Here is a 26,667-nt window from a genome sequence, read left to right on the forward strand (position 1 = left end):
ATAGCTACAGTGAAATGTAAACAGACAAAAGCAATTAGGTAGATGGGACAGGAAAGGTGTACAGTGGAGATGTATGCACTTGTATTCAGAAAAGTATCCATTGACACTCCATCCTATCATGGGATAGGAGAAAATGTCCCGCTATGGAAAAGTCCACCTGTCTAAACTTGAACTAATTATCTTCTTCATTAAACATGCTTCACTGCTCTCTGTTCTAATGAATGATGCCACCACCATCTATCTCATCCTTCATTTCCCTGTCCCAGCATCTAATCAGTCATTAAGATGTGAAATGAGAAGTTTGAGGTTTGCAAGCCCAGCCCTGCCACTTACCAGATAAATAACTCTGGGCAGATTGCTTGATCCCTAACTAGCAATATCCTCATTGGTAAAACATGGACAAAAATAGAATGTATTTTATAAGTTGTTAGAATTAAAGTGTATCTACAATGTCTGTAAAAGTTCTTATTAAAAGCATTTGGAATATTTTGCTGTTGTTATTTAACCATAGAAATACAAACAAAAGACTCTGTGTTAGGCTCATCATTTTATACACTTGTATTATATATACATATATATATACACACACACATACATTCTAATGTCTATCTGTATAGCTATATTATAGATTAAATACTATAAAACAGAATTTAAGAGAACAAACCCTACACTCAGACACAACTAAATTAAGCTAAATATTGCGTCTACCATTTTCTAGTTGTGTTATCTTGAACACATCACTTAACAGCTTCAAGGGTCACTTTCTTCATCTGTAAAATAGTTATTGTAGCTTGCAATTAATTAGCACACATTAAGTATATCACACAGTACCTGACACAATGTAAAAGTCTGAGCAATTTTAGTCATTATATCATGGGGTTTTTTTCACAATATACAATGTGCTTACATTAATCTATACTTTCTGACTGAACAAGAACTGTGGAATATATTTTCAAATAATTTTTAAAATATGATTTTATTAAGAAATCTCCACATTTTATAGTTACTTATTTTCCAAACCATCCTATTAATCCAGATCACCTGTGTCAGTGAGCAGGTAGGTACTCTAAGAAGCAGTAGGGGTACGGAAAGATAGAACCACAAAAATAGAGCTCAGCTTAAATACTGGAAGGGCAAAGTCAAAGCCAGAATTATAATAATGTTGCAGAAGCAAAACATCCTCTTTCCCTCCTGAGGTGCCTAAGAACATATTCAGGCTGCCCGTAGCTGCTCGTAGAGTCTGCCAATCGGCCTTTTCTCCTTGCTTCATGAATATTCCATAAAGCATAAGCTTTCCAATTCCCAAGAAATAAAAATGGTAACCATAAAACTCTGCTAGGCTGTTAACAGTCCATAGGTCACATATAGGGACAATGAATCAAACGACTATTGAGCTTACCCAAAGGACCAGTGAACTATCAAATATTGTGCAGACTGAAGGCAATTTTAAATGAGGAGTTTAAACACATTTTAAACAAAGGCAGCATTATTCAAATAAGCAAATAGCTACACAAGTTGGAACACATTAGAATAACAAAATTTCAACTATTTGATTAAAATCTATACTGAAAATCCAAACTTACTAAGATGATTAGAATATTTCCTACCAGCAACATATTTTAAAATTTTGCTCTTAACACATCTTTCCCCTTCTTGCTTTCTTCTCCTTATTTATCTAAGTTTTTCTCTGTCTCCTTCCCTTCCTCAATTTTAATGCATTCTCAACCTTCAAAGCTAAACTTAATATTGAAAGTATTCAATGACAACTGAAGCCCCAAAGCCAGGGGTGTTCTGGCAGCAATATGTACTCTGGAAGATGGATGGGAATTCATTAATTACTGTCCTTAGAACACAGATTCTTCAAGGAAACTGCCCTGGAGATCTAAGTTATAATACATACATGGTTACACACTGTAGAAGACGTGAAACATATATTTTGATGAAATTTATTATAAACTCCTTACAAACCTGTAAAGACCATGACTCGATGCCCTTCACAAACAAATTTCATCATCTTATTCCTTATTATGCCATTTGCACACAGCATGAGGCCCATGCTGCCAAGAGGAGTTACTGAATCCAAGCGGACTTAGCCAACTGGATGCACCAAACCTAGCATTCATCAGTGATAACAACTGTTACAGTCAAAAAATATGTTTCAAGGAGGTATTAGTTCTCATCCCACCTTTGGAAATTCTGCAGAATAGTTTGATGCTAGTTAAGCAGTACTTTCAAGTATATACAATAACACTATGCAAGGAGTCTTATCACCTTGCAAAAATGAAAAGAGAATCATATCAACTCATTATAAACAGATAAAACTACATATATATATAGTGTCTCCAAATGCAGACTCTTTAGACTTTAGCAATCCTGGGATCAGGGGGAGTTAATAGCTACAAGGAAAAGTCAATATATTTAATAACTTCTACAATATTAGAAAATGATAAGTTGAAATACATTGTTTTAAAAGTTAAACACTGGTTATATAATCATAGGACAGATAGCTTTCAAAGTGTATGAAAAACTAAAGAATGTGAAAAGTTAACAATAAAAATGCATTACAAAAGTTAATATTAAGAAAGAATATAAAAGTTAACGAAATCAGACCAAATAGAATTCAAGGGGTATTATATGGAATCTCCCCATAGAGGTTATCTTATGATCAAATTCACAGAGTTAAATGAAAATAGAGCTGTTATAAATCTTTACATGTTGAGTATCACAGCATCAAGATGCATAAGACAAAACTAGTTAAAATGCAAAACTAACACAATCTCATTTTGGGAGAATTTTTCTTTTTTGGTATTTGAAAGATCAAGAAAGCAAGAAGTGACTTATAAAGTAATTAAGAGGTGACATAATAATGTTTTAGGTAGAATTAGTAACTAATAGTCAACTCCTTAATTTCCATCAAACACTTATAAGCTTTAGTATAATGAAAATATCAATAACATTCAAATCTATACAGGTAACATTTCTGAACATAAGGTGGTTCAACTAAAAATACAGTGAAGCTAGATAAACAAACAATATCCCATTTGGAACTTGTAATATTATCTTCCAAATAATTATGAGCTTATATAGAAAAATAGCAGCATAATTGCAGAATATTTAGCAAATAATTATGATAATATATCATTAAAGTTATGAATTATGGCCAAAGCTGTATGCAAAGGAAATCTCATTGCAATAAAGGAAACTTTATTATTAAATAAGAAACGGAAAATAAATTAAGAACTAAACTCAAAATGCTAGAAAAAGAGTAACAAAATTAACCCGCAGAAAGATGAAATTAAAATAAATCTTAAGTCAACAATAAGAATAAAAAGCAAATAAATAAACACAGGATAATTTTTTAAAGGAACAGTAGATAGAATTATTCTACCAAGGCCTCAATACAACAAAACAAAACAAACACAACAAAACAATAAAAGGCAGAAAGGACACAAAATTACTTATGGGGAAAGGAAAAGGGAATAAAACTGTTGTTCATGAGTTTTTTATCTGACAATAGTAAACAAAATTCATTCTAATAATTTTGAAAATCTTGATGAAACTGATTTCTTTAGAAGAAAATGTAAGCTATCCAAACTTACTTTAACGGAAGGACAATAATTTTTCTATCAGCTCATATGTCATTCTTAGAGAACCAGTCCCCATATCCCTGCACTGGGAAGGAGAGGTATAAACTGAAGGCCCCATAACAGTTCATACCTACCAGGGTAAACAGCTAACCTAATTTGTTCTACTGGCATCTTCTCTGGGAGGACTTTTTGGTCTCAGAACTGAATTCTACTATCGTCACAAGGCCCTAACATTTCCTTCCCACTTTAGTGATTCAGCACTATGAAAGCAATGTACCATCTAATGTACGTGCTTTGCTATATATGTACATTTTTTTTGTAAATTTTCTGTCTCCCCTATCCTACATACTTAAATGTAAGTCCATAGAGTAAGATAATTGTCAGAGGGCTTTGTATGCCCTTGTTTTTCAGATCATCAACAGTGTCTGGTGCATAGTTGATACTAAATGTGTATTTGGTGAATGAGTGAAAAAAAGAATGAATGCATGTTTGAATAATTAAGGGAATGAGTTATTACCTATAGAGAATAGAGTCGGTGACTTACATACACTTTGATTTGGGTACATGCAGACAAAAGGAGCTTTAGACTCATTTGTGGCAACTACAATAAGGCTGTGTATAACTGACCATAGATAATTCTTTGGTTCAGCAAAGAAAACGAGAGAGAGATAGTGGAGTATCAGAGGAGGAGGGGGAGAAAGAAGAGATGGAGGAGGAGAAGGAGGAGGTGATGATTGCTTGCTTTCTCATTTTCATGATGGTTTGCTATTTTTGTAGAACTGGTATCCAATAGTCACTTTTTAACTTTTTTTAATTTGCAGAATCACTTATGTGCCCATTGTAAATTACAGTAGCTCGTATATAATTTCATATCCTTTTAGATCTGTCTCTTTAGGACAAGAACTGTCAATCTTGGACGGATATCACCTGCACCTATGAGTCTTCTAGTTTATTGGTTTTCTTTTCTTTTCTCGTACAAGGGCACAGCCCCATGCGGGCAGTTCTAATGCAGAGCTATGCTAAGAATCACTGCTTTATTTTGTTCTATGAACTCTACTAAGATGCTTTTCTGACCTACTTAAGGGTATCCACAGGTTTCTCTTAAGTGCATACATAAGATTTTGCCCCCTAAAAATTAAAAAATTTTAAACTCTCAACTTCCATTTGAACAGCTCTGTGTACATCTATCTCATCCAGAGCTGTTTAATTTTTAAGCCATTAATTATAGTTTCAAAGTTGAAATTTATGATTATCCTTTAACATTTTTTTTGAATTTTTAAATGAGTTACAAATTGTTGTTGGGATTTTCAACTTCCTAGCTTTTCCCCTGGCAATGGAAATTTGACCAAGATGCTGAAATCTCGAGCTAAAGGATATTAAGTCAAATACCTGCAGAGGTGTTTCAAGATGCTTTTCTTTCAGCACTGGAGCAGCTGAAATTTCCTGGGGGGCTTTTGATGTCTTCCTTTTGGCTTTTTCCATTTGAACATTGGTAAAGTAGTTGACGGCAGCAAACTCAATAAGGGCCGAAAATACAAAAGCAAAGCAGACAGCTATGAACCAATCCATGGCAGTTGCATAGGACACTTTGGGTAAGGAATGCCGTGCACTGATGCTCAGTGTGGTCATGGTCAGGACTGTGGTTATTCCTTCAAAGGAAAAGAGCAAAGAGACAAAATACTTTATGGTTACTTCTACGCAGAAAAAACAACCAAACCAAAAGATCTGGAAATTTGGTGGGGTGGCAGTAACAAAGTTTATAATAATTCAAAACAAACCATCTTTGATATGATTCCCATCCTAATGGTTCAGTGAAATTAGCACAGGATTTGGAGTGAGAGACAGATGTGGTTCAAATACCTACTCCTCCAATCACTGGCTCAGTGTGAGCTGGATTAAGTTATGAAAACACACTGGGTTTCACTTGATACCCACTTACTGAGCTTACTATGAAGACTTAAAGTATGTAAGGCAACTAACATATGTTGGGTTGATATTAGTACCCAGGCCAATATACCTGAGAAACTCAACACCTAACAGGAAGTGTGACTCATTGAAGCACTGATTCTCAACCAGGGGTGGGAAGACGGTAACACTGAAAATTAAAGTATCAGAATTTCATGTCTGGGGTAGGCATGGTCCACGTTATTGAAACTCTCTACCAGAAAAACCACAAGTTATAGACACTCAAAATCTTTATCTGAATATTACCTATTTAATTAAAATAATAAATGTACTAGTTATAAAATATCTCAATTTATATAAAACAGAAGGAATGCTCCCAAGAAATAGATTTCTAGAACAATTTGGTTTTAAAAATATTGGACACCTCAGTTCAGTTCAGTCACTCAGTGATGTCCAACTCTTTGTGACCCCATGGACTACAGCAAGCCAGGCTTCCTTGTCCATCACCAACTCCTGGAGCTTGTTCAAACTCATGTCCATTGAGTCGGTGATGCCATCCAACCATCTCATTCTCTGTTGTCCCCTTCTCTTTCTGCCTTCAATCTTTCCCAGCATAAGGGTCTTTTCTAATGAGTCAGTTCTTCGAATTAGGTGGCCAAAGTATTGGAGCTTCAACATCAGTACTTCCAAGAAATATTCAGGACTGATTTCCTTTGATTGGACATCTACTGCCCTTCAGTTTATGGTTGGCAGGAAAATACTGGTAACAAGAATAACAGTATTTCTCTCCCATCAATGAGCTTCTGAAGCATATCATCTCCAGAAAACCCTTTTCTGCAGAGCCTGGAAAAATGTTAATCCCCATTCTCAATGGAAAAACCCACTTGCCACTGAAACTATAGAGAAATTCATTATTTAAGAATGCTAAATATTTGCACAATTGCCCCTTTCTGCATCTTTGTTTCTCTGTGGATCTAATCCATGTTAAGTAGTTAAGTTTGGAAATTTATTTGGAGATTTACCATATCCATTTAAATCATTCTATGTAATACCTAGGAAATCTGAATTGATACACTCAGATGTTTAGGAATGATGATGAGGAAGACAATAACAATGATGAAGGCATAAACTGTTTATTCCAATCCATGCCAATCCCTAGCCTAAAGTCACATGTTAAACTGAAGGGACAGTGAGCCCCATGCAATAATGAAGAAATAAAAATATTTTGATGCATGGAGAAATAACATTGTCTCTTCAACTCGACACTTAATTATATTCTACCTTGTGTTATTCCCTAATTGTTCCATTTGTGTGAGCTTTGTTTCCACAACTTCATTAAGCATTGACTCCTTAGGGGCAGAAATATTTAACACCGCTTTGGAATTAACCATATTTCACATAATGCCGAGCACATGATAAATGTGTAGTAAATAAAAATACATTTTTCAGCTCTTCACAAATCCATTTTCCTTCTAATCCTTTTTGAATTGTCAGTTTTAAAACATGAGAAATTAGAACAATGGTGTAGCTTTTGAGCTATGGATCTTTCAAAAATATTCCATAAACTATACAGAGGGAACAAGTTGAGAATTTGGTTGTATTCTCTTTTAAAACAAATGTTTGTGATATTTTTAACATTTTATAAGTTTAAAACAGACTTAAAATATGTTTATTCAATCAAATATATAAATACCTAAGTGCCTATGAAAATGCAGTATTGTGAATTTATTAGACTTTGTTTCAGAAAGAGACCTCAGGACTTTTAGGCCCCTATTTTATTTTATTTTTATTTTTCAGTTCAGTTCGGTTCAGTTCCGTTCAGTCACTCAGTCGTGTCCAACTCTGCGACCTGGAAAATGGCACCCTCCCTATGGTCATTGAGAGATAGTGAATAAACCCTAAATTAATTCTGAAAAATTCTAGCTGCAAAATTTAAATATAAATCAAAGGTTTTCTTCTTATTCATAGCAAGTTAAGTAGCCTATTAAGAATTCAAAACTGTTCTACAACTTTATTAGGTATATTTCCTCTAATAGCATAGAAATTATACTGAAAGAGCTTGAAAATAAAATATAAACAGTGCCATGTAAGTAAGAATACTACTCAGAAATCAGAAAGTTTTACAGAGACCGTAATGTAATCAAAAAGGAATCTGAAACTCAAATATAAACAACTTAAGATTATCTGTGTTGCTTTGAACATTTTTTTGGTAATAGAACAATTTCTCCTGAGGATAAGCAGTAATGGTCTTTTTCTCTCCTGCAGTATGAGAAGAAATTTCATCATTAAGCAGAATATTAATGCAATTATTGAGTTGTGAATCCAAAAATGACTTTCTGATTGTTAAGGAGGGTAGATCACCAAGTTTATGAATATGTCCAACAATGTATGGCTATGTGGCTGCTTTGCATTCCTTTTTTACTGTCTAGAGTACACTTGATTTAAAAGTTTGCACAAAGGTCTTTCAGATATTGTGGTCCCTATTTTATGACTGTTGGCAAAATTAAGAAAGTAACTGGCATAAATAGTTGGCTGAGTGTTTGAAATGACCATCCCTTTAGACATTAAAAAGTTTCTCTGTCTGGAGTTCAATTTTAAGAAAGAACTAGCATGACAGGAATGGGCTTTGTACACCTGTGTCTGGGTGAAGTAGTTGGTTAAATGGACACCAGCAAAACAGCAAGCAGACGCTAACCTCTCAGATAAGAAGCCATGCTTCTTCTGCATCTAGGAAGACAGTACATCGGTCACCACATCTACCCTGAAAATGCTCTAATAACCGTGGAACTTTTTTAACAAGTTCCGATATTGATGCCAGGCCCCGTTTTTAGAATGCTGAGTATGCACCATATTGGCTGGCCCAGGAGCTGGAAGAGGACATTTAAGAGTAGGCTAAGACAATACACAGGAGTGAATGTTGGGCTAGCTACTCCTAGAAAATGAACTAGTAATGATGTAGATATGCCAGCTGGCATTTACACAGATTTCATGTTTCACTATACTGGAATTATTAGAAAACTTAAGAGGCGTACATCTTTAGTGATAGACCTTTCCAGAGAATTTGGCACACTCTACTTATATTTACACTAATTTTTATTAGTTTTTCTCTTTACGTGATCTCGAGTGACATCTCTTACTCAGCAAATTCTTCCTTGAGTAAAGAGAAAAATGAGAATTGGGACAGATAAATGCTAGCCCAGAATTATTTCTTTTTATTTGAATCTCATATGAAATAGACTGTTCACTTCCCCCTCCCCACATACTTAAAACTTAACTTCCTTAAAAAAATACCATCAAAAATCTCAACAAACAATTAAATAGTTACTGTTCTGGCACATCTTAGGTCTTAGAAGACTTCATTATTGGGCATAATTTTCCTGGTCAATCCAAACCAGTATCTTGGTGCCTGAGCACAATCAGAAGCAAATGGAAGAGTTCCCACGAAGTATGCAGAGCGCATAGCCGTACACATCCACTCAGCAGCTCTGAAGTCATCCACAAGCTCCCAGGTCCCCAGACTGTCTCCCCGACCCCCACCCCCACCACATACGGACAGAATGGCAGAGTGGACATGAGGGAGTTCTCAAAGTTAGGCAGAAATTGTTTTGGGTTTATCACTTCAATATATGATTTTATACAAGTTTCTTAATCTCTTTGTGTCTATATCCTTATCCATATAAAATTACTAATGCCTAACTTGCTGAGTTATTCTGAAGAGTAAATAAGATGATCTCTATCAGTGCATGGCAAATTTTATTATCATTACTATTAGTGTTACCAGAGCTGCCGTCTATGGGCTCACACAGTCGGACACATGACTGAAGCGACTTAGCAGCAGCAGCAGCAGCAATATCCTTACTGTATGATACATAATGTCCTTACGCAAGCTCATCTGGATAGGAAATATTGGATGGACACAGCTATAACTAATGCTCTCCTCCCCCGCGCCACCCCCCCCACACCATACCACTGGAAATTCTATTATTGGGGGACAAATGAGACAGAACAGTGGCTATGAGTTTGTAATCAACCAAGAAAGCATTCAAAGCTCATCAACCAATCACAATAACTATAAAATAAAGAGAACATTCACATGATAGTATCAAGTAGTGAGTCTCAAATTGAGAGAGATAGCAGCATGGACTGTCATAATAGTCAATGACACTAAAAACAGTATTCACTGTGGTAGCCTTTGTATCCAAATAAACTCATCGAGTCCTCACAGCAACCTTATGCAGTAGTGACAATTCACCCTGTTGTAACACTTGAGGAAACAGGCAGAAATAAGTCACTGAAGGCTCACAGCTAATAAATAGTAGACTTTAGGTTACAACCTAGGCCATCTTGCTCCAGAGTCTGCACTTTTTGACGTGGATGCCTCTTAATCAAAGGCAGCATTAATGGGGCAATATTTTCTGTTGCAAAAATTATTTAGGAGCATAGGATAAAGATGATAATACATGTGGAAATGATTTTTATTTTAAATGATGATAGTTCCTGAAACATTAATATTATTTGTGCAAGGGAAAGTTAAGGGACTTTGACCTGGTTCTCAGCCCCTAACTTGCTGCCCAGTCAGGCTGTCTTTATATATGATATATACAGCCAAGGTTAACTGAGTGATCACTGCACTTAATGAGACAATAAACACCAAGCATTTAGCAAATTAATCTTTTGTCAGGAACACAGACAGACCTAGAGATTATCATACTGAGTGGAAGTAAACCAGACTGAGAAAGAAAACTATATATTAATAGGATATCACTTACATGTAGAATCTAAACACTGATAAAAATGAACTTATTTATAAAACAGAAACAGGCATACAGACAGAAAAGAAACTTACGGTTACCAAGGGGGAAGAAGATGTGGGAGGAACAACTTAAGAGTTTGGGATTAACATACACACTACATACATAAAATAGATAGATTAAAAAAAAAGATTTACTGTATACTCAGTATTTTGTAATAATCTATAAGGGAAAAGAATCTTAAAAAATGTACATATATATTTATATATACGTCTACATATATATCAGAGAAAGCAACGGCACCCCACTCCATTACTCTTGCCTAGAAACTCCCATGGACGGAGGAGCCTGGTAGGCTGCAGTCCATGGGGTTGCCGAGAGTTGGACACGACTCAGTGACTTCACTTTTCACTTTCATGCATTGGAGAAGGAAATGGCAACTCACTCCAGTGTTCTTGCCTGGAGAATCCCAGGGACGGGGGAGCCTGGTGGGCTGCCATCTCTGGGGTCGCACAGAGTAGGACACAACTGAAGCGACTTAGCAGCAGCTACATATATATATCTGAGTAACTGTGCTATATGACTGAAACTAACACAATGTTTTAATAATGTTGTAATAATGCTGTAAAGAGCAATGTTGAATAGGAACGTGGAATGTTAGGTCCATGCTGCTGCTGCTGCTAAGTCGTTTCAGTCGTGTCCGACTCTGTGCGATCCCATAGACAGCAGCCCACCAGGCTCCCCCATCCCTGGGATTCTCTAGGCAAGAATACTGGAGTGGGTTGCCATTTCCTTCTCCAATGCATGAAGGTGAAAAGTCAAAGTGAAGTCGCTCAGTCATGTCCAACTCTTCGTGACCCCATGGGCTGCAGCCTACCAGGCTCCTCCGTCCATGGGATTTTCCAGGCAAGAATACTGGAGTGGGATGCCATTTCCTTCTCCATGAATCAAGGCAAATGGGAAGTGGTCAAACAGGAGATGGCAGAGTGAACATCAACATTCTAGGAATCAGAGAACTAAGATGGACTGGAATGGGTAAATTTAACACAGATGACCATTATATCTACTACTGTGGGCAGAAATCCCTTAGAAGAAATGGAGTAGCCACCATGGTCAACAAAAGAGTCCGAAATGCAGTACTTGGATGAAATCTCAAAACCGACAGAATGACCTCTGTTCGTTTCCAAGGCAAACCACTAAATATCACAGTAATCCAAGTCTGTACCCCAACCAGTAATGCTGAAGAAGCTGAAGTTGAACAGTTCTATGAAGACCTACAAGAGCTTCTAGAACGAACACTCCCAAAAGATGTCCTTTTCACTATTGGGGAGTGGAATGCAAAACCAGGAAGTCAAGAAACACCTGGAGTAACAGGTAAATTTGGCCTTGGAGAACACAATGAAGCAGGGCAAAGGCTAATAGAGATCTGCCAAGAGAATGCACTGGTCATAGCAAACACCCTCTTCCAACAATACAAGAGAAGACTCTACACATTGACATCAACAGATGGTCAATACAGAAATCAGATTGACTATATTCTTTGCAGCCAAAGATGGAGAAGCTCTATACAGTCAGCAAAAACAAGACCAGGAGCTGACTGTGGCTCAGATCATGAACTCCTTATTGCCAAATTCAGACTTAAATTGAAGAAAGTGGGGAAAACCACTATACCATTCAGGTATGACCTAAATCAAATCCCTTATGACTATACAGTGGAAGTAAGAAATAGATGTAAGGGACTATATCTGACAGAGTGCCTGGTGAATTATGGACGGAGGTTCTTGACATTGTACAGGAGACAGGAATCAAGACCATCTCCAAGAAAAAGAAATCCAAAAAAGGAAAATGGCTGTCTGGAGAGGCCTTACAAATAGCTGTGAAGAGAAGAAAAGAGAAAAGCAAAGGAGAAAAAGAAAGATATACCCATTTGAATGCAGATTTCCAAAGAATAGCAGGGAGAGATAAGAAAGCCTTCCTCAGAGATCAATGCAAGGAAATAGAGGAAAACAACAGGATGGGAAAGACTAGAGATCTCTCCAAGAAAATTAGAGACACCAAGGGAACATTTCATGCAAAGATGGGCTCAATAAAGGACAGAAATGGTATGGACCTAACAGAAGCAGAAGATATTAAGAAGAGGTGGCAAGAACACACAAAGAACTGTACAAAAAGATCATGACCCAGATAATCATGATGGTACAATCACTCACCTAGAGCCAGACATCCTGAAATGTGAAGTCAAGTGGGTCTTAGGAAGCATCTCTATGAACAAAGGTAGTGGAGGTGATGAAATTCAAGTTGAGCTATTTCAAATTCTAAAAGATTTGAAAAAGTGCTACACTCAATATGTCAGCAAATTTGGAAAACTCAGCAATGGCCACAGGACTGGAAAAGGTCAATTTTCATTCCAATCCCAAAGAAAGGCAATGCCAAAGAATGCTCAAACTACCACACAATAGCACTCATCTCACACGCTAGTAATGCTCAAAATTCTCCAAGCCAGGCTTCAGCAGTACGTGAACTGTGAACTTCCAGATGTTCAAGCTGGTTTTAGGAAAGCCAGAGGAACCAGAGATCAAATTGCCAACATCCGCTTGATCATCAAAAAAGCAAGAGCATTCCAGAAAAACATCTATTTCTGCTTTACTGACTATGCCAAAGCTTTTGACTGTGTGGATCACAATAAACTGCGGAAAATTCTGAAGGAGATGGGAATCAGAGCACCTGACCTGCCTCTTGAGAAACCTGTATGCAGGTCAGGAAGCAATAGTTAGAACTGGACATGGAACAATAGACTGGTTCCAAATAGGAAAAGGAGTACATCAAGGCTGTATAGTCACCCTGCTTATTTAGTTTCTATGCAGAGTACATCATAAGAAATGCTGGGCTGGAAGAAGCACAAGCTGGAATCAAGATTGCTGGGAGAAATATCAATAACCTCAGATATGCAGATGACACCACCCTTATGGAAGAAAGCAAAGAAGAACTAAAGAGCCTCTTGATGAAAGTGAAAGAGGAGAGTTAAAAAGTTGGCTTCAATCTCAACATTCAGAAAACAAAGATCATAGCATCTGGTCCCATCACTTCATCGCAAATAGATGGGGAAACAGTGGAAACAGTGGCTGACTTTATTTTTCTGGGCTCCAAAATCACAGATGCAGATGGTGATGCAGCCATGAAATTAAGATGCTTACTCCTTGGAAGAAAAGTTATGACCAACCTAGATAGCATATTAAAAAGCAGAGACATTACTTTGTCAACCAAGGTCTGTTTAGTCAAGGCTATGGTTTTTCCAGTAGTCATGTATGTATGTGAGAGTTGAACTATAAAGAAAGCTGAGAACCAAAGAATTGATGCTTTTGAACTCTGGTGTTGGAGAAGACTCTTAAGAGTCCCTTGGACTGCAAGGAGATCCAACTAGTCCATCCTAAAGAAGATCAGTCCTGAGTGTTCATTGGAAGGGCTGATGTTGAAGCTGAAACTCCTATACTTTGGCTACCTCATGCAAAGAGCTGACTCATTTGAAAAGACCCTGATGCTGTGAAAGATTGAGGGCAAGAGGAGGAGGGGACGACAGAGGATGAGATGGTTGGGTGGCATCACTGACTCAATGGACGTGAGTTTGGGTAGACTTTGGGAGTTGGTGATGGACAGGGAATCCTAGCGTGCTGTGGTTCATGGGGTCACAAAGAGTCGGACACGACTGAGCAACTGAACTGAACTGAACACAATGTTGCAAATCAACTGTACTTCAATTTAAAAAAAAGAATTTAGCAGAGTGTATGGCATTACATAATGGAAAGTTGCATGTTTTCTTTTAAAAACAGTTAATAATTAAGGCAACAAAGTCAAAGCAAAATTATTCTCCCCTGTATAATAGAATATCCGGGAGTAACAATATGTGCCTACTGTGCTATATACCCTGTCCTGAGTACCACACATTATTCTAAATCTTCACTAGTCTAGGAAGGAGAGACGTGTTATCACAATTTTATGGATGGAGAATATAAGTGGCAGAAGTGAGTTTTAAAACCTGACCTACTGGAAAATAAACTTCACTACGTTGTTTTCTCTCTTTCATTTTCCCATCTGTTTTCAATAGCTGAACTTTTTCAACACTTGCAATGTGCAGTTATCCTTTAATTGAACCCTCGCAACTCTGTGAAGTAGACAGTCCCACTACACCTGCTCAGTGCCTTCTTGGTTCACACTCTGCCCAGAGCAGAAACTCCTCTAAGAGTTTCCCCAGTAGGATTCCAAAACCTTCTTGAGTGAACCTAAGCTTAAAGCGGTGAGGGTGTCCGTGGAATATGTCCCCACATTCAGGTCACCTGAGAACACTAAGATGGCCCTCAGCATCTCAATGGATCGGGGTCGGGTAAGAAGTTCCCACACTCTTCAGTTACTCCTTACCAGCATTCTTTCAGCTTTTGTGTGATGAGGGATATTATATCATGGCTTCAGTCTGACTTTCTACCAAAGAGAAAAAAGCAATGGGAAGTTGGCATCTCTCATGGGGACTATACCTCCATTCCAGAGCAATTCTGATCATTTTCTTTTTTGTCCTACAACTGAATGCCTTTTCCACTCACAATCAATAGAAAAAGAATAGAGAGATATTAAATTAAATATCATTATAACTAATTGTAATATTTTACAATCAGCCAAAAGCATGGCTGATATGCAAAAGCTTATTAACAGCTAAAAAAATTAAAACTCAAGTGTTCTGGATTTGATACAATGACGAATGATATATAGGAAGCTAGTATATAAACAAAAAGAAAAAACGTGGCATATTCAGAAAATATTGTGTAGATAGAGTACAACAATGAGTTAACAAACTAAGCATATAATACTTTCAATTCAATGCATTTAAACCTTTTGTTCCTCTTCATTAAAAGGCAAATATTTCTAAGGCTTTCATATGCATTCATCCATGACTTTTATTTTAAGCTCCCAGTGCATTTCATTTTAACACCTAGACATGATTTTAATTCAATTACACAGCATTAAGCTAGGCACCCAAGAATATCACCCACAGTGAAATTATATCCAGATTTACACTTGGTCTTCACCTGCCAGTTCACAATAAAGGAAATCTGATGGGGACCCAAAGGAAGGAATGGAATGCACTTATCCTCTCAAGCTTTATTACTTTGTATTAACTGATGAAAATGAAATCTTATGTGATTCTTTACTTAGCACAGCCAGATATATTACTGTTTAATATTTTCTCAGAGATAATATCTAAAGGCTAGTCCCATGAATCACAATCAAAATGCAATATGGACAAAAATAACCAAGAAATGAATTATAATTACCAAATACAGTCCTAGCTGGAACTGATTCCTTATTTATCCAGAATGAAACTTGAGAAAGAATTACTGTCATAATACAGGGAATGTATGTTTGAATCATAAAATAACCCATCTTCCGTCTGAGGTGAAAGTAAACTGTCATAACAATATATTCACCTGTGAACGAAGCATGAGGAAAATGGTTATATTAATATGTTCTGTGAGCAAATATTCAATGGTTTTATAACCATATTTCAGACTAACAAACCGTATTCTAGGCAAAGAAAGTATTTGCTCTGCATGACAGTACAAGCATTGAGAAATATTAAGTTCCCAACAAGGGGAAAACAATACTGAGCATCATTACATAGAAAAACATTTCTGTTGTTATATCATGATTAAGCAATTTAGTAAGTTGGGCTATAATTTTATAAAAATTCTTGCAGTGCTTTCTTTTTTTTTTTTTTTTTTTTAGTGCTTTCTATTTTAAAGATCTAACACTGCAAAAGCAATTAGACTTCATTTTCAGCATTTTTAAGAGCAGAATTTAGAGTTAATTTTATGGATAATCACTAGAAAAAAAACATGAAAATACACACACCTGTATGAAAATATAAAGCCCCATTTTAGAAAGAATTGTAATACACAGCTATACATTGTATATACATATACACTTAGAGAAAGGTTCCTTACTGTTTTAGTTTCAGGAAAAAATTTTCTTTCTAAATGTGATATATGTGAAAATAAATAAAATATAGACCCATCCATAACATCCCTGAGTTCAGGTATGTTTTATTAGCATTTAGACAAAAACCTAAAAAAGATAGCAAGTAAATATAAGATTTCTTGTAGCTCTTGATAAAATTTTTAATATTACATCTGAAAGTAACATGTTAAGAAAGTAACTCAGGAAGCAGTAGCCTTATCCTCAGACTGAAGACTCAAATCTTCCCAAAACTTGTTTTTAATATCACTTACAGGCTGGAAAATAAATGTTTTCAAAAAATATTTTTCCTGGTGATACACATACATAAGGAATAGTTTAAGAACAAGCAATAATCAGCTATTTTTCTCCCACTGAATATGACAAAAACTAAGTCCTATAATTCTTTCCATTCACATCCCCAAAACAAATATAGACCAAGAATCCTCAATAATAATCATCCATCTACTCACATGACAGCTTTAATATAAGCCCTTATAATATTTTATAATTAAATTTTATATTTTGCCTTTACTTTTGAAAAAAGGATAGAGTAAGTAGTACCACAAAAATTGTTTTTTTTCTAGATGAAAAAAATAGATTTGGGGAAAGTACTAAAAAACAGAAAATTCAGTGTTCAAAAAATCAATGATTAGATTTCCTACCTGAGAATTCTGTTGAAAATAGTTTTGATATATTTGATCATTGACTTTTTTTCTGAAAAAGAAAACCAGCTCATTTCTTGCATCTCACCAACTCAGAATTTATTTTAAACTAAAACAAGATTTAAATATAAAGAAAGAGAATTCTCAACTGTGAGCTATGCATCAACTCTATTTCTGGAAACTTTTAGCTGGACCCTGAAAACACAAGATATTTCAATGAAGAAACTAGTACCAAGTTGCACATTGGTTTAAATTACTGAATGTCTCACCCGTGATGGATTTGATAGTTTCGCTTGATACGGTTTGCCCAATCAAGTCATACTGAACTAAGCTGGAAGACTCCTTTGGAACTTCTACTGATTTCTCAGGACCTTTCGTCCAGGTATAAATCATCTCACTCTTCGGATAGGCATCTGGAGGACAGCAGAGAAGGTGGTTAGAGTCAGGGCTCCTTTCCCATCTGTACTGACAGTCAGTGATTAAGAATATTACACATGTTCAAGAAAGATGGAATAAATGAAAACAAGAATCATTATGATTTTTTCAAACATGTTTAAGATTGAGAAAACTGTAGAGATTAAATAAGCAGTCTTGCAACTGAGCATATTTCTCATTTTTATGCCAAAGGTTTACAGGACAAGAGACTAAAACTAAGGCAACTAAAATGAGATCTATGCATCAGTGCCCTTGGATATGTTTCCATACTAATAGGATAAACAGGTGAAAAGCAGAATATCCCCTACCCAAAGTACTGTCCAACTGCTATTCCTTTCCCTTCTAGCTCACTTCTAATACTTGACCAATATTGACATCTTCCTTCCTCATGCAGCTCTCTCAATTAGAAACATACCAGATGCTGCCTATAATAATACAACAACAAAAACAAAAAGCAAATCCTACTTTGGAAGTGCTCTCCATGGGTCACCTATTCCAGACTCTGCCTCTGGGCAATACCCATGCTGTTCGGGAACCATTCTGCGGGTAACAACTGGCTATGCAGTTTGTAAAGCTCTCCAGGGAACGTACTTACACAACCAACTCCTCTACCTTTAAACTCTCACAATCAGAACATTTTCCCTTCCATCTTCAGCAAATCCCTCCCAGCGGCAATTCAAGCCCATTTTCTATTATTTGGTGTTCAGTGCACATGGAGACCAGCTGCTTGCTTACCAGCCTACCCAGAACAGATAGCTTGGCTCACACACAAATGAGTTCAAAAGAACCAAGATGAATTGTGTGCTGCCCTCTGCAAAGATTCCTAAAATGGCTAGAGCACAGTAGGCCCTCAGTGAAAATGTTTAATTCTGCAAAGGGGTTAGTACCTAGCAAGACTGTCTCTACAAAGGACTTTGCAAAACAAGCTATAAGGCTTGTGTTGTCATTTAGTAGTGTACAATCAGGTCTCAAGGTTTATCTTCTGAAGTATATTCATGAATAAATCATACATTTAAAGCCTCAGAATGCTAAGACCCTGTCCCTGATATTTTAAGTCAGGTATCCTTTCTGTCCGTGTATTTTTCTGTTTTTATCTTTTCTCATCAAATCACTGGTTGGAGAGCAAAGGACTCACTCTAGTTTCAAGTTAACCCGACTTGAATATTGTGATTACTGAGGGTTATAAAAAGAATGGTGACTGCCAAGTCTCATTAAGTTAAGCAATAAGCAATAATAACAGCAGGCAACAGTTTCACAATCATTGTGACTGAGAATCTGAAGCAATAGTAAAAGTCAGCATCTATTTTTGGTAGATTCTGATTGAGTCAAATATTTGAGGCAGACGTGAGAAGAGGCAAGCACATTTTGCTGACATCTCTGAGAGGGTAGCTTGGGTAAGAGATTCCTTATTCTGTTCCTACCCATTTGTTTCATCCTTTTGCCTTCACCACCACAAAATATCCCAAATCCACGTGTCTTACACCTCCTCTGATACTATAATCTAGTCTATGTCACCACCATCCATCTATTAAGACACAGCCTCCAGCTCTTCGGTGTTTCTACAATCCATTCTCCCTAGAATGAACAGAAAGCGTGATCTTACTGGGGCCAGAACTGAAAACTATTTGTACTATAATAATTTAAATTTCACTCAAGATAGCTCTAATCTAGGTAAAGTCCTTTCTCAACCACCCTTAGTAAAACCTTCCAAAGGCATCCAATAGCACTTAGAACAATATCCAAACTAATTAGTGTAGTCCATAAGGTACTATACTCTCTTGTTCTGCCTACATATAGACCATCCCTCCTAATCTGTGTCGGTCATGCTTCAGCCATTTTTATACTAATAGTGCTGCTTATGTTATTCTAACTCATGTCATGTCAGGAAGCCCTGAACCTTCTTTTTCTTTTATCAAGTCTGCCATTAAGGTTTCTGCTTGTAACAGAAGCTGTTCAATTTTAAAAATGAAAAAAATCATTTACTCTTTCTCTGATACACTATCGACACAAGGAGTTCAGTGGTCCCTAAATTTCACCACTGATCACCAACCTAGTAACTATGACTCAATCTACCAAGGCTATCTAGGTAGCAAATAGAAATAATTTTTGCTTCTGGTGAGGGAAAAGGGGTTATTTTTACCTCTTAATTTAAATGTATTAGGTAATAAACTGTCTCTTAAAAGTCAAACCTTGGACAAATCATTGTCATGGACAATGATTTAAATGTTAGACTATGGAAAATCATGAACATACAAAAACATCAGCTTGCATAAGGTAACCATAAATCCTAACCACAATCTGATTGTAACTTACAACTCCCAAATTTCAAAGGGCAGGCATGGCCATCCATGGGGAAGTCCACCAATCTCATGGGACATTCTGCACTTATGGTGAGTCTATGATCAAAAAAAGGCAATTAAATAAAATCAAAACTTAAAAAAAAATTTTATAGATTCCTCAGTGAGGAAGAAGGAAGAAAGGAAGGAAAAAAGAAAGACAGGAAGGAAGGAAGGGAAGAAAGAAAAAACAGTTTAAAAAATTTAAAAAATGACTACCTCATTGTGTATAAAATTGTGCCATTTCTCATAATTCTAAAAAGTTTATTTGGAGCTGTCATATTATGTGAGACAGATTTCTTTCCATTCCTGAAGAAAGTATCAGGAGTCCATACTTTTGTTACCATCATATTGTTCAATCTCAAAATTTCAATCGGGCCATCATATTTTAGTCTTTTGTCAATCCATGTCTGTCTGAAGAACACATCCATTGTGTATTCCTAGGGAAGTTAGTTTGTGACATATTCAATCACAGATGATTACACATAAATATGCAGAAAAATGCATTAAATTCTAGATTGGCCCTCAGAAAAGACTACCCCAGATAAAAACAAATAGAAGCAAATTTTTTTTTTAATCAATGGAGCAAAAGGAATGTCAGCAGTTAAAACATGTTATGTCCATCTGATATGTTAATCTTCTACATTTGTTAGATAAATAAATTATCATACATATTAATGATTTAAGAATAATTACTCTAATTTAGTAAAACTGCCAGCCACCAGTAATTACAGTTGTACTTTGTTTTAAATCAAGTGGCAAAATTAGTTAACATGTAACAAATAACATTGCATAATTAATCATAAAAGTGTAGGCATCACTTTAAGACAAAGTAAAGTATGTAAAGTATGTAAAAGAGAAATCTTATATCCACAGAATTTATTAACGTTCACCTAGGGTCATTTCTTTGACCTGAAAACTGAAAATATTTAATATTAGAAAGCAAAACTGAATTTATCCTGACCAGGGCTTGATGTTCTATGGCAGTGGGAGGAGGGGTGGTGAGCAAGCGGGCCAACAAGGAATTCTAAATGCAATTAGGACTACAATATAGTTTCATACCAAAACTAATTACACTCTCTAATTTTCTCCTTCGCAATAATTTTCTAAGGGAAAAAATATTACATACAACATTGTATTGTGGGGACAGAACGTTCTTTTCTTTGTTGAGAATGACTCCAAACCAGAAAAAAACCTCAAATATTACAGCTGAAATGCAAATTAAATGTCTCACTTTTTAAAACTTTTTAGGCTGTTCTTTAGCTCTGTAATCTATTATAAGATAAATGTTAATTGCCCTCTTTTCTGCATATTTTCTCCAAACCTCAAAAAGTACATTTAATTTTCCAAATACCTACCATTTCAACATCAGAAACAGGTCCAAAGCTAGTGACATATATGTCAGTTTTCACTTCTGTAACAGGACCTAGTAGGCATGAATTAAACAAGTGTGAAAGGATAATTACCAATCCTACAGGCAAGGAGGATTTGATTATTAAAAAGTAAAGACAGATAAATCATGTTTTTACAAGCATCTTATGTTTTCAGTAAGATTATGTATCTCTCCAAAAAAATGTAGACGAACAACAAAACCAGAAAGCAATATTTACTTACAGGCAAAAAGAAACCCCAATTACTTACTGCGATTCTTCGTTCTTCAAAGATACATCACCCCTGGGCACTGTTACAACAGGCAGTGCAGGGAACAAAAGCTTTTAGCCTTTGTGATTTTTTTTATAGCCCATCATCTGATTGGCTTTTAGTAAAGAAGTGAGCTGTTAAAAAGAGGGAACTTAACCACAAGAGTGAGGTAGAGAAAAACCATAATGGCTGTAAGGAACACATTTTCAGTGAGTTGAGGATATTGGTAAATAAACACAAAAATGATTGAGGTGACTTTTAACAATAGGAAGATCATCCACTCGTAATTAGGATCAAAAACAAGCTCTCCTAAAAGTCAAACCCATGTATGTTCTGCCATCTACTTGTTCTGTGATATTGGGCATGTTACTTAACTCCTCAATGACAGCAACCTTACCTATCAGACAAGACTATTGATGGGGATCAGATGAAATTTCTCCTATGAGACCCTGAACACAGTTACACTTTCATGAAAGTATTTATCAAGTATTAGCTTTTCTTTGCTACTGAGATTCTTTCCTACATCTAAATAAGACTGTTTCAGGAACAAGTGTATGGGTGTGTTTGGCAGAAGCAAAATATGGGAGCATCATGACAATAGGGTTGACACAGATTATAGACAGAGGAAACTGCTGCAATCCAGGTTTAGCATGTTGCTTAAAATGAGAAATTCTGGAGTTCAGATTCGGCTCTAATAGTTTCTAATTGCATGATCTTGGTCAAGTCATATATCATCAGATACAGAGGGGGTTTTAATGGGTATTAGCTGAAATAATACATGTAAATCACTTGTTCCAGTCTCCAGAACATAACATGCTCAATAATGATAGTAATTATTATTGTACATAGTAGCAATTTTAATTACTAATAAAAATTTTAAATTGCTGCACTCTTGAACATCATTTCTTATATGATAGTTTATAACACTGGATGGCCAGGGGCTACCTATTCCATACTGGAAAGAACAACATCTGTTATCAAGATGGACTGTTTCTCTTGAATACTGGGTAGGCAAGTGGATTTATGCCAAAAAGGACACAGAGCAATTGGAAAAGCTTTATGTTCTAGGTCTAAAGTTATCTTCATGAAACAAGTGAGAGCATTTCTCCCTCTACATGGTGAAAACTGAACCACAGAAAGAAAAGTAGTCTGAAGGAGAAAGAAAATTCTTTCTTGAATAAGTATCCTAAGAAAAATATATCTTTTGGAAGTACAGTGAGAGAAAAAGTATAAATCACGCTGATCTGCCACGAGTTTTCATTTTGTAAAAATAGCATTTTCTAAAATGTTTAAAATTTTTTTCATTTTTTAAAAAGTAACAAAAAAAAACAGAATAAGTGTGAGAAATTGAAAACAGCAACAACAAAAATATGATAGTAATAAGCTTATGAAAGCCAAAGTGCTTCAGGAATAGACAGGTAATCCAGGAAGCAAAGAATGTGTGTCAAACCCTAGTAGATGGAGATTTCATTCAAAAAAATTCAAAAGTGAGAGAAATCACTCCGCTAGTTTCTTAAGGACAATTGCTAAAGTGTTAAAAACATTACTTCAGTGCAAGTCAGGACAAAGAGTAAGTTACCCAGAACAATTAAGGCTGAGTAGATCTTGACAATGAGACTGTTTGATGAGAATCTTGAGAAATTCAGTTACTTTGAAGATCAATTTAGGAAACTGGTTCTCAAACTTGAACTGGATCAGAACCACCCAGAAGGTTTATTAAAGCACACATGGCTGGAGCCTACCTCAGACTTGCTGTAAAGTAGGTCTAAAATAGGGCTTGAAAATTTACATTTCTAACAAGTTCCTAGGTGACGCTATTCACTTTAGTTCGCAGAAAATGTTTATCTGTTTCCTAGAACAGTATTTATTTAGCTAACTATGTCCTGTAAAACATTAATACTATAGGTGTTCTATTGACATGCAGGAAAGGTAGGAAAGGGAGGGATTAAGCCAATCATATTTTTCCTTATACATTTATTTTAAGGTGCGTGGGTTTATGCTAATTCTTCAAGTTATAATGAGTCCATGATAACGAATCTTTTCAAATTCTGACATAACATTGTTACTTTTTCAGTGATTCTTGAAAAATGCTTTATGTTCAGAATTACAACCTTGATTATTTGACATTATTGAGTATTTGCTTTACACGATAGAAAAGGTCTTTGAGATTGAATGAGAGCCTAAAAATATATAATTGGTAAAAAATTTGCATTTGGACACCCATTCATTCAACATTTATTGAGTGACCACCTGATGTACCCCCATTCCATGCTAGGCTCTGGTGTTACAGTGGTAAATCAGAAGTTTCCTGCCTCGGGTACTTAACATGCTATTGGGGGAGTCAAAGAATACATAATAAGGAAATGAATGAAATGAAAGAATGCTATCATTCATAAGAGCAACAAAACAGGCTGGTAATAGTCTGGGAAAGCCACTGTAGATTTTTTAGCCACTTTTCAATGCAGTGACTTATTTTTAATTTCTAAATTCTATTTTTCTATTAAGGTATAGTTGATCTCCTGTATAGTGGGCTTGCCTGGGGGCTCAGATGGTAAAGAATCCACCTGCAGTGCAGGAGACCTGAGTTCGATCCATGTTGGGAGGATCCCCTGGAGGAGGACATGGCAACCCACTCCAGTATTCTTCCCTCGAGAATCCCCACGGACAGAGGAGTCGCAAAGAGTCAGACATGACTGAGCGACTAAGCACACAGCACATAGCTGATTTACAATGTCGTCCCAATCTCCAAAGCAGTGACTTTCAAACAGAGCTGAAGAATGACCCCAAGACACTGGAAAAACTGAGAAAATGCATTTCAGGTAAGAGAACTTCAAGGGGAAAAACTCGGACAGAACACCTCCTTCGCTATCCATATTCTGAAAGTGGTTATCTTTTAAGCAACTTATTTATATGTTAAGTTCACTGTCTTAAACTTGTAGAAATCCCAGGGAAAGAGATTGTTATGAGCTGAAGTATATTCTCCTAAAATCATATGTTGAGCATCTAGAACTTCAGAATGTGATTATATTTTGAGATAGGGTCTTTACAAGGGGAATAAACTTAAAATGAGGTCATTAGGCTGGGCCTGAATTTAATATGACTGGTGTCCTTGTAAGAAGAGGAAGTAGAACACAGAAACACACAGAAGAAAAACTATGTGAAGATACAAAGAGAAGACAGCCATGTACAAGCCAAGGGGAAAGAGCTTAGAAGGAATCAACCTGCTGACACATTGATCTTGGGTTTCTAGCTTCTGGAATTGTGAAAAAAATGAATTTGCTGTTATTGAAGCCACTCTGTCCGTGGCACTCTGTTATGGCAGCCGGAGCAAATGAATACAGAGGTTAATCATTTGTCCTGTTTTTTTCCCCCAAGATTTCTCCCTCTGATAGGCAGTCCAGTTCTGCCTCTGTTTATAGGCTATAGTAAGAAGTTTGATTTGTATTCCTTAATCACTGAGAGACCATTGAAAAGTTTGATGTAAGGAAAATATATGCTCTGAATCACTCTGGCATTTGTATGGACACTGAATTATAGGGAAGCAAGAGTAGAAGGTTTCCCTGGTGGCTCAGGCAGTAAGGAATCTACCTTCAGTGCAGGAGACCCATGTTCAATCCTGGGGTTGGGAAGATCCCCCTAGAGAAGGGAATGGCAACCCACTCTAGTAACCTTGTTGGGGAAATTCATGGATAAAGGAGCCTGGAGGGCTACAGTCCATGGGATAACAAAGAGTTGGACATACCTGAGCGACTAACATACACACACACAACCAGCTGAAGAAATCTCTTCTAAGAGGCTGCTGTACTAAGTCAGGTGACAGATGACAGTGTCCTGGACAAGGGATGTGGCAGTAGGGATGGAGAGTGGCAGTGGGGATGGAGAGTGGATGAATCAAGGGGCATGTATGTGTGGAACGGCTCCCAAGCAATGGGGCTGTTCCCAAAGAACAATAAGCAAACATACTAGTATTTATTTAAGGCCTACTATGTGCCAGTGGGCTACCCTGGTGGCTCAATGGTAAAGAATCCACCTGCAATGCAAGAGATGCAAGAGATACAGGTTTGATCCCCAGGTCGGGAAAACCCCTGGAAGAAGGCATGGCAACCCACTCCAGATTTGTTACCTGGAGAATCCCATGGACAGAGGAGCCTAATGGGCTATAGTTCATGGGGTCACAAAGAGTCGGACACAAATGAGCGACTAAGCAGGTATGCCTGCATGTGCCAAGCAGGGTACTAAATTCTTCCCATATGCTCTTTCATTCAATCTTCATAATATTCTCCAGGAATGATATTTTAAGAGAATTTTATGGATATGGAAACTGAGCTCACAGAGGTTAAATGTTATATTCCAGAGCCAGAATTATAACCTCCCTGTGTTGATCTACAAGATGTATTCTAGATTTACTATGTTAATAATGTCATTAAATAGCAAATCCACCGTTAATAACATACATACAATTTTCTATCTAGTACATAACATGCCTATCCTTCTTGTTTTGTTTCATGAGTAGTTTCTAAACTATATTCCTGCAGCTCTTTGTATGCATTTGCTCTTATTACAGCCTGCTTGAGTCTTTTCTCTCCTTAACAGCAAAGGTGAATCTTACTTCTCTTGGAAATCCCAAACAAGCACAGTGTTTTTCACATACTAGGTGGTGAATAACTGTGTTTCATTGTGTTCCCAGTTATCACCCTAGTAGTGGCTTTAAAATCTCCCCAAAGGAAAACAATTCTGGGATTCATTTGTTACATTAGCTAAGCTAAAAATATTTCCTGATTAAAGTAGAATTCATGTTTTATTTATATTTGTATCCTCTTCCTGAACAAATTTTAGGCCTTAAAAGTAACAGATTTTCAATAAATCAGTTCTCAATGAACAACGGTCGCTATGCAATTAAAAGTAATTCTTAGAGACGCTTCCTCTAACACTGCAGTTTAGGATGTTCAAATCAACTTTCCTAAGAGTATAATTACATAGAAACCAGATAATTTTGATCTTGGAAGGACTTCTCATAATTTTATATGCATTTGTGTAACATAAAGGAATCTTTTATTTTAAAATCTTGCTTCCTTGATAATAAGGAAATAGTTTTTAATTCCCCCAACATAGTGGACAATTCCTAGGACAAAGGGATCTTCAACAGTTTTGAAAGGAACCAAGACCACCAGGATCAAATTCATAGGAATACTCCCATCTTACTAATGAATCTAACTTGCTTGGAAAGTGAGAAAGCAATTAACAAGGTCTTAGACAATTTCCCACTCTTTATTATAGCTTTAGAGACCTGGACAAAAATATCACTTTTTAATTTTTTCCTTAGTAAAAGTGTCCAACTTGCTGTCAC

The 26,667-nt window shown here is 36.4% G+C and overlaps 1 protein-coding gene across 1 annotated transcript in view; it reads right to left on the reverse strand.

Moving 5' to 3' along the window:
- Window positions 1-26,667, reverse strand: part of GABRA4 (gamma-aminobutyric acid type A receptor subunit alpha4) — a 76,181-nt gene that overhangs the window by 39,992 nt on the left and 9,522 nt on the right. The window contains exons 3-8 of the mRNA XM_052641946.1: window positions 21,038-21,105; window positions 19,899-20,119; window positions 19,657-19,739; window positions 17,178-17,321; window positions 15,565-15,717; window positions 4,977-5,236 (exon numbers count right to left, since the gene is read on the reverse strand). Of these exons, the coding sequence (XP_052497906.1) occupies window positions 4,977-5,236; window positions 15,565-15,717; window positions 17,178-17,321; window positions 19,657-19,739; window positions 19,899-20,119; window positions 21,038-21,105 (929 nt within the window). The remainder of the gene's footprint in view (window positions 1-4,976; window positions 5,237-15,564; window positions 15,718-17,177; window positions 17,322-19,656; window positions 19,740-19,898; window positions 20,120-21,037; window positions 21,106-26,667) is intronic.

Source organism: Budorcas taxicolor, chromosome 6 (assembly GCF_023091745.1).
Source record: "Budorcas taxicolor isolate Tak-1 chromosome 6, Takin1.1, whole genome shotgun sequence".
Classification (NCBI taxonomy): domain Eukaryota; kingdom Metazoa; phylum Chordata; class Mammalia; order Artiodactyla; family Bovidae; genus Budorcas; species Budorcas taxicolor.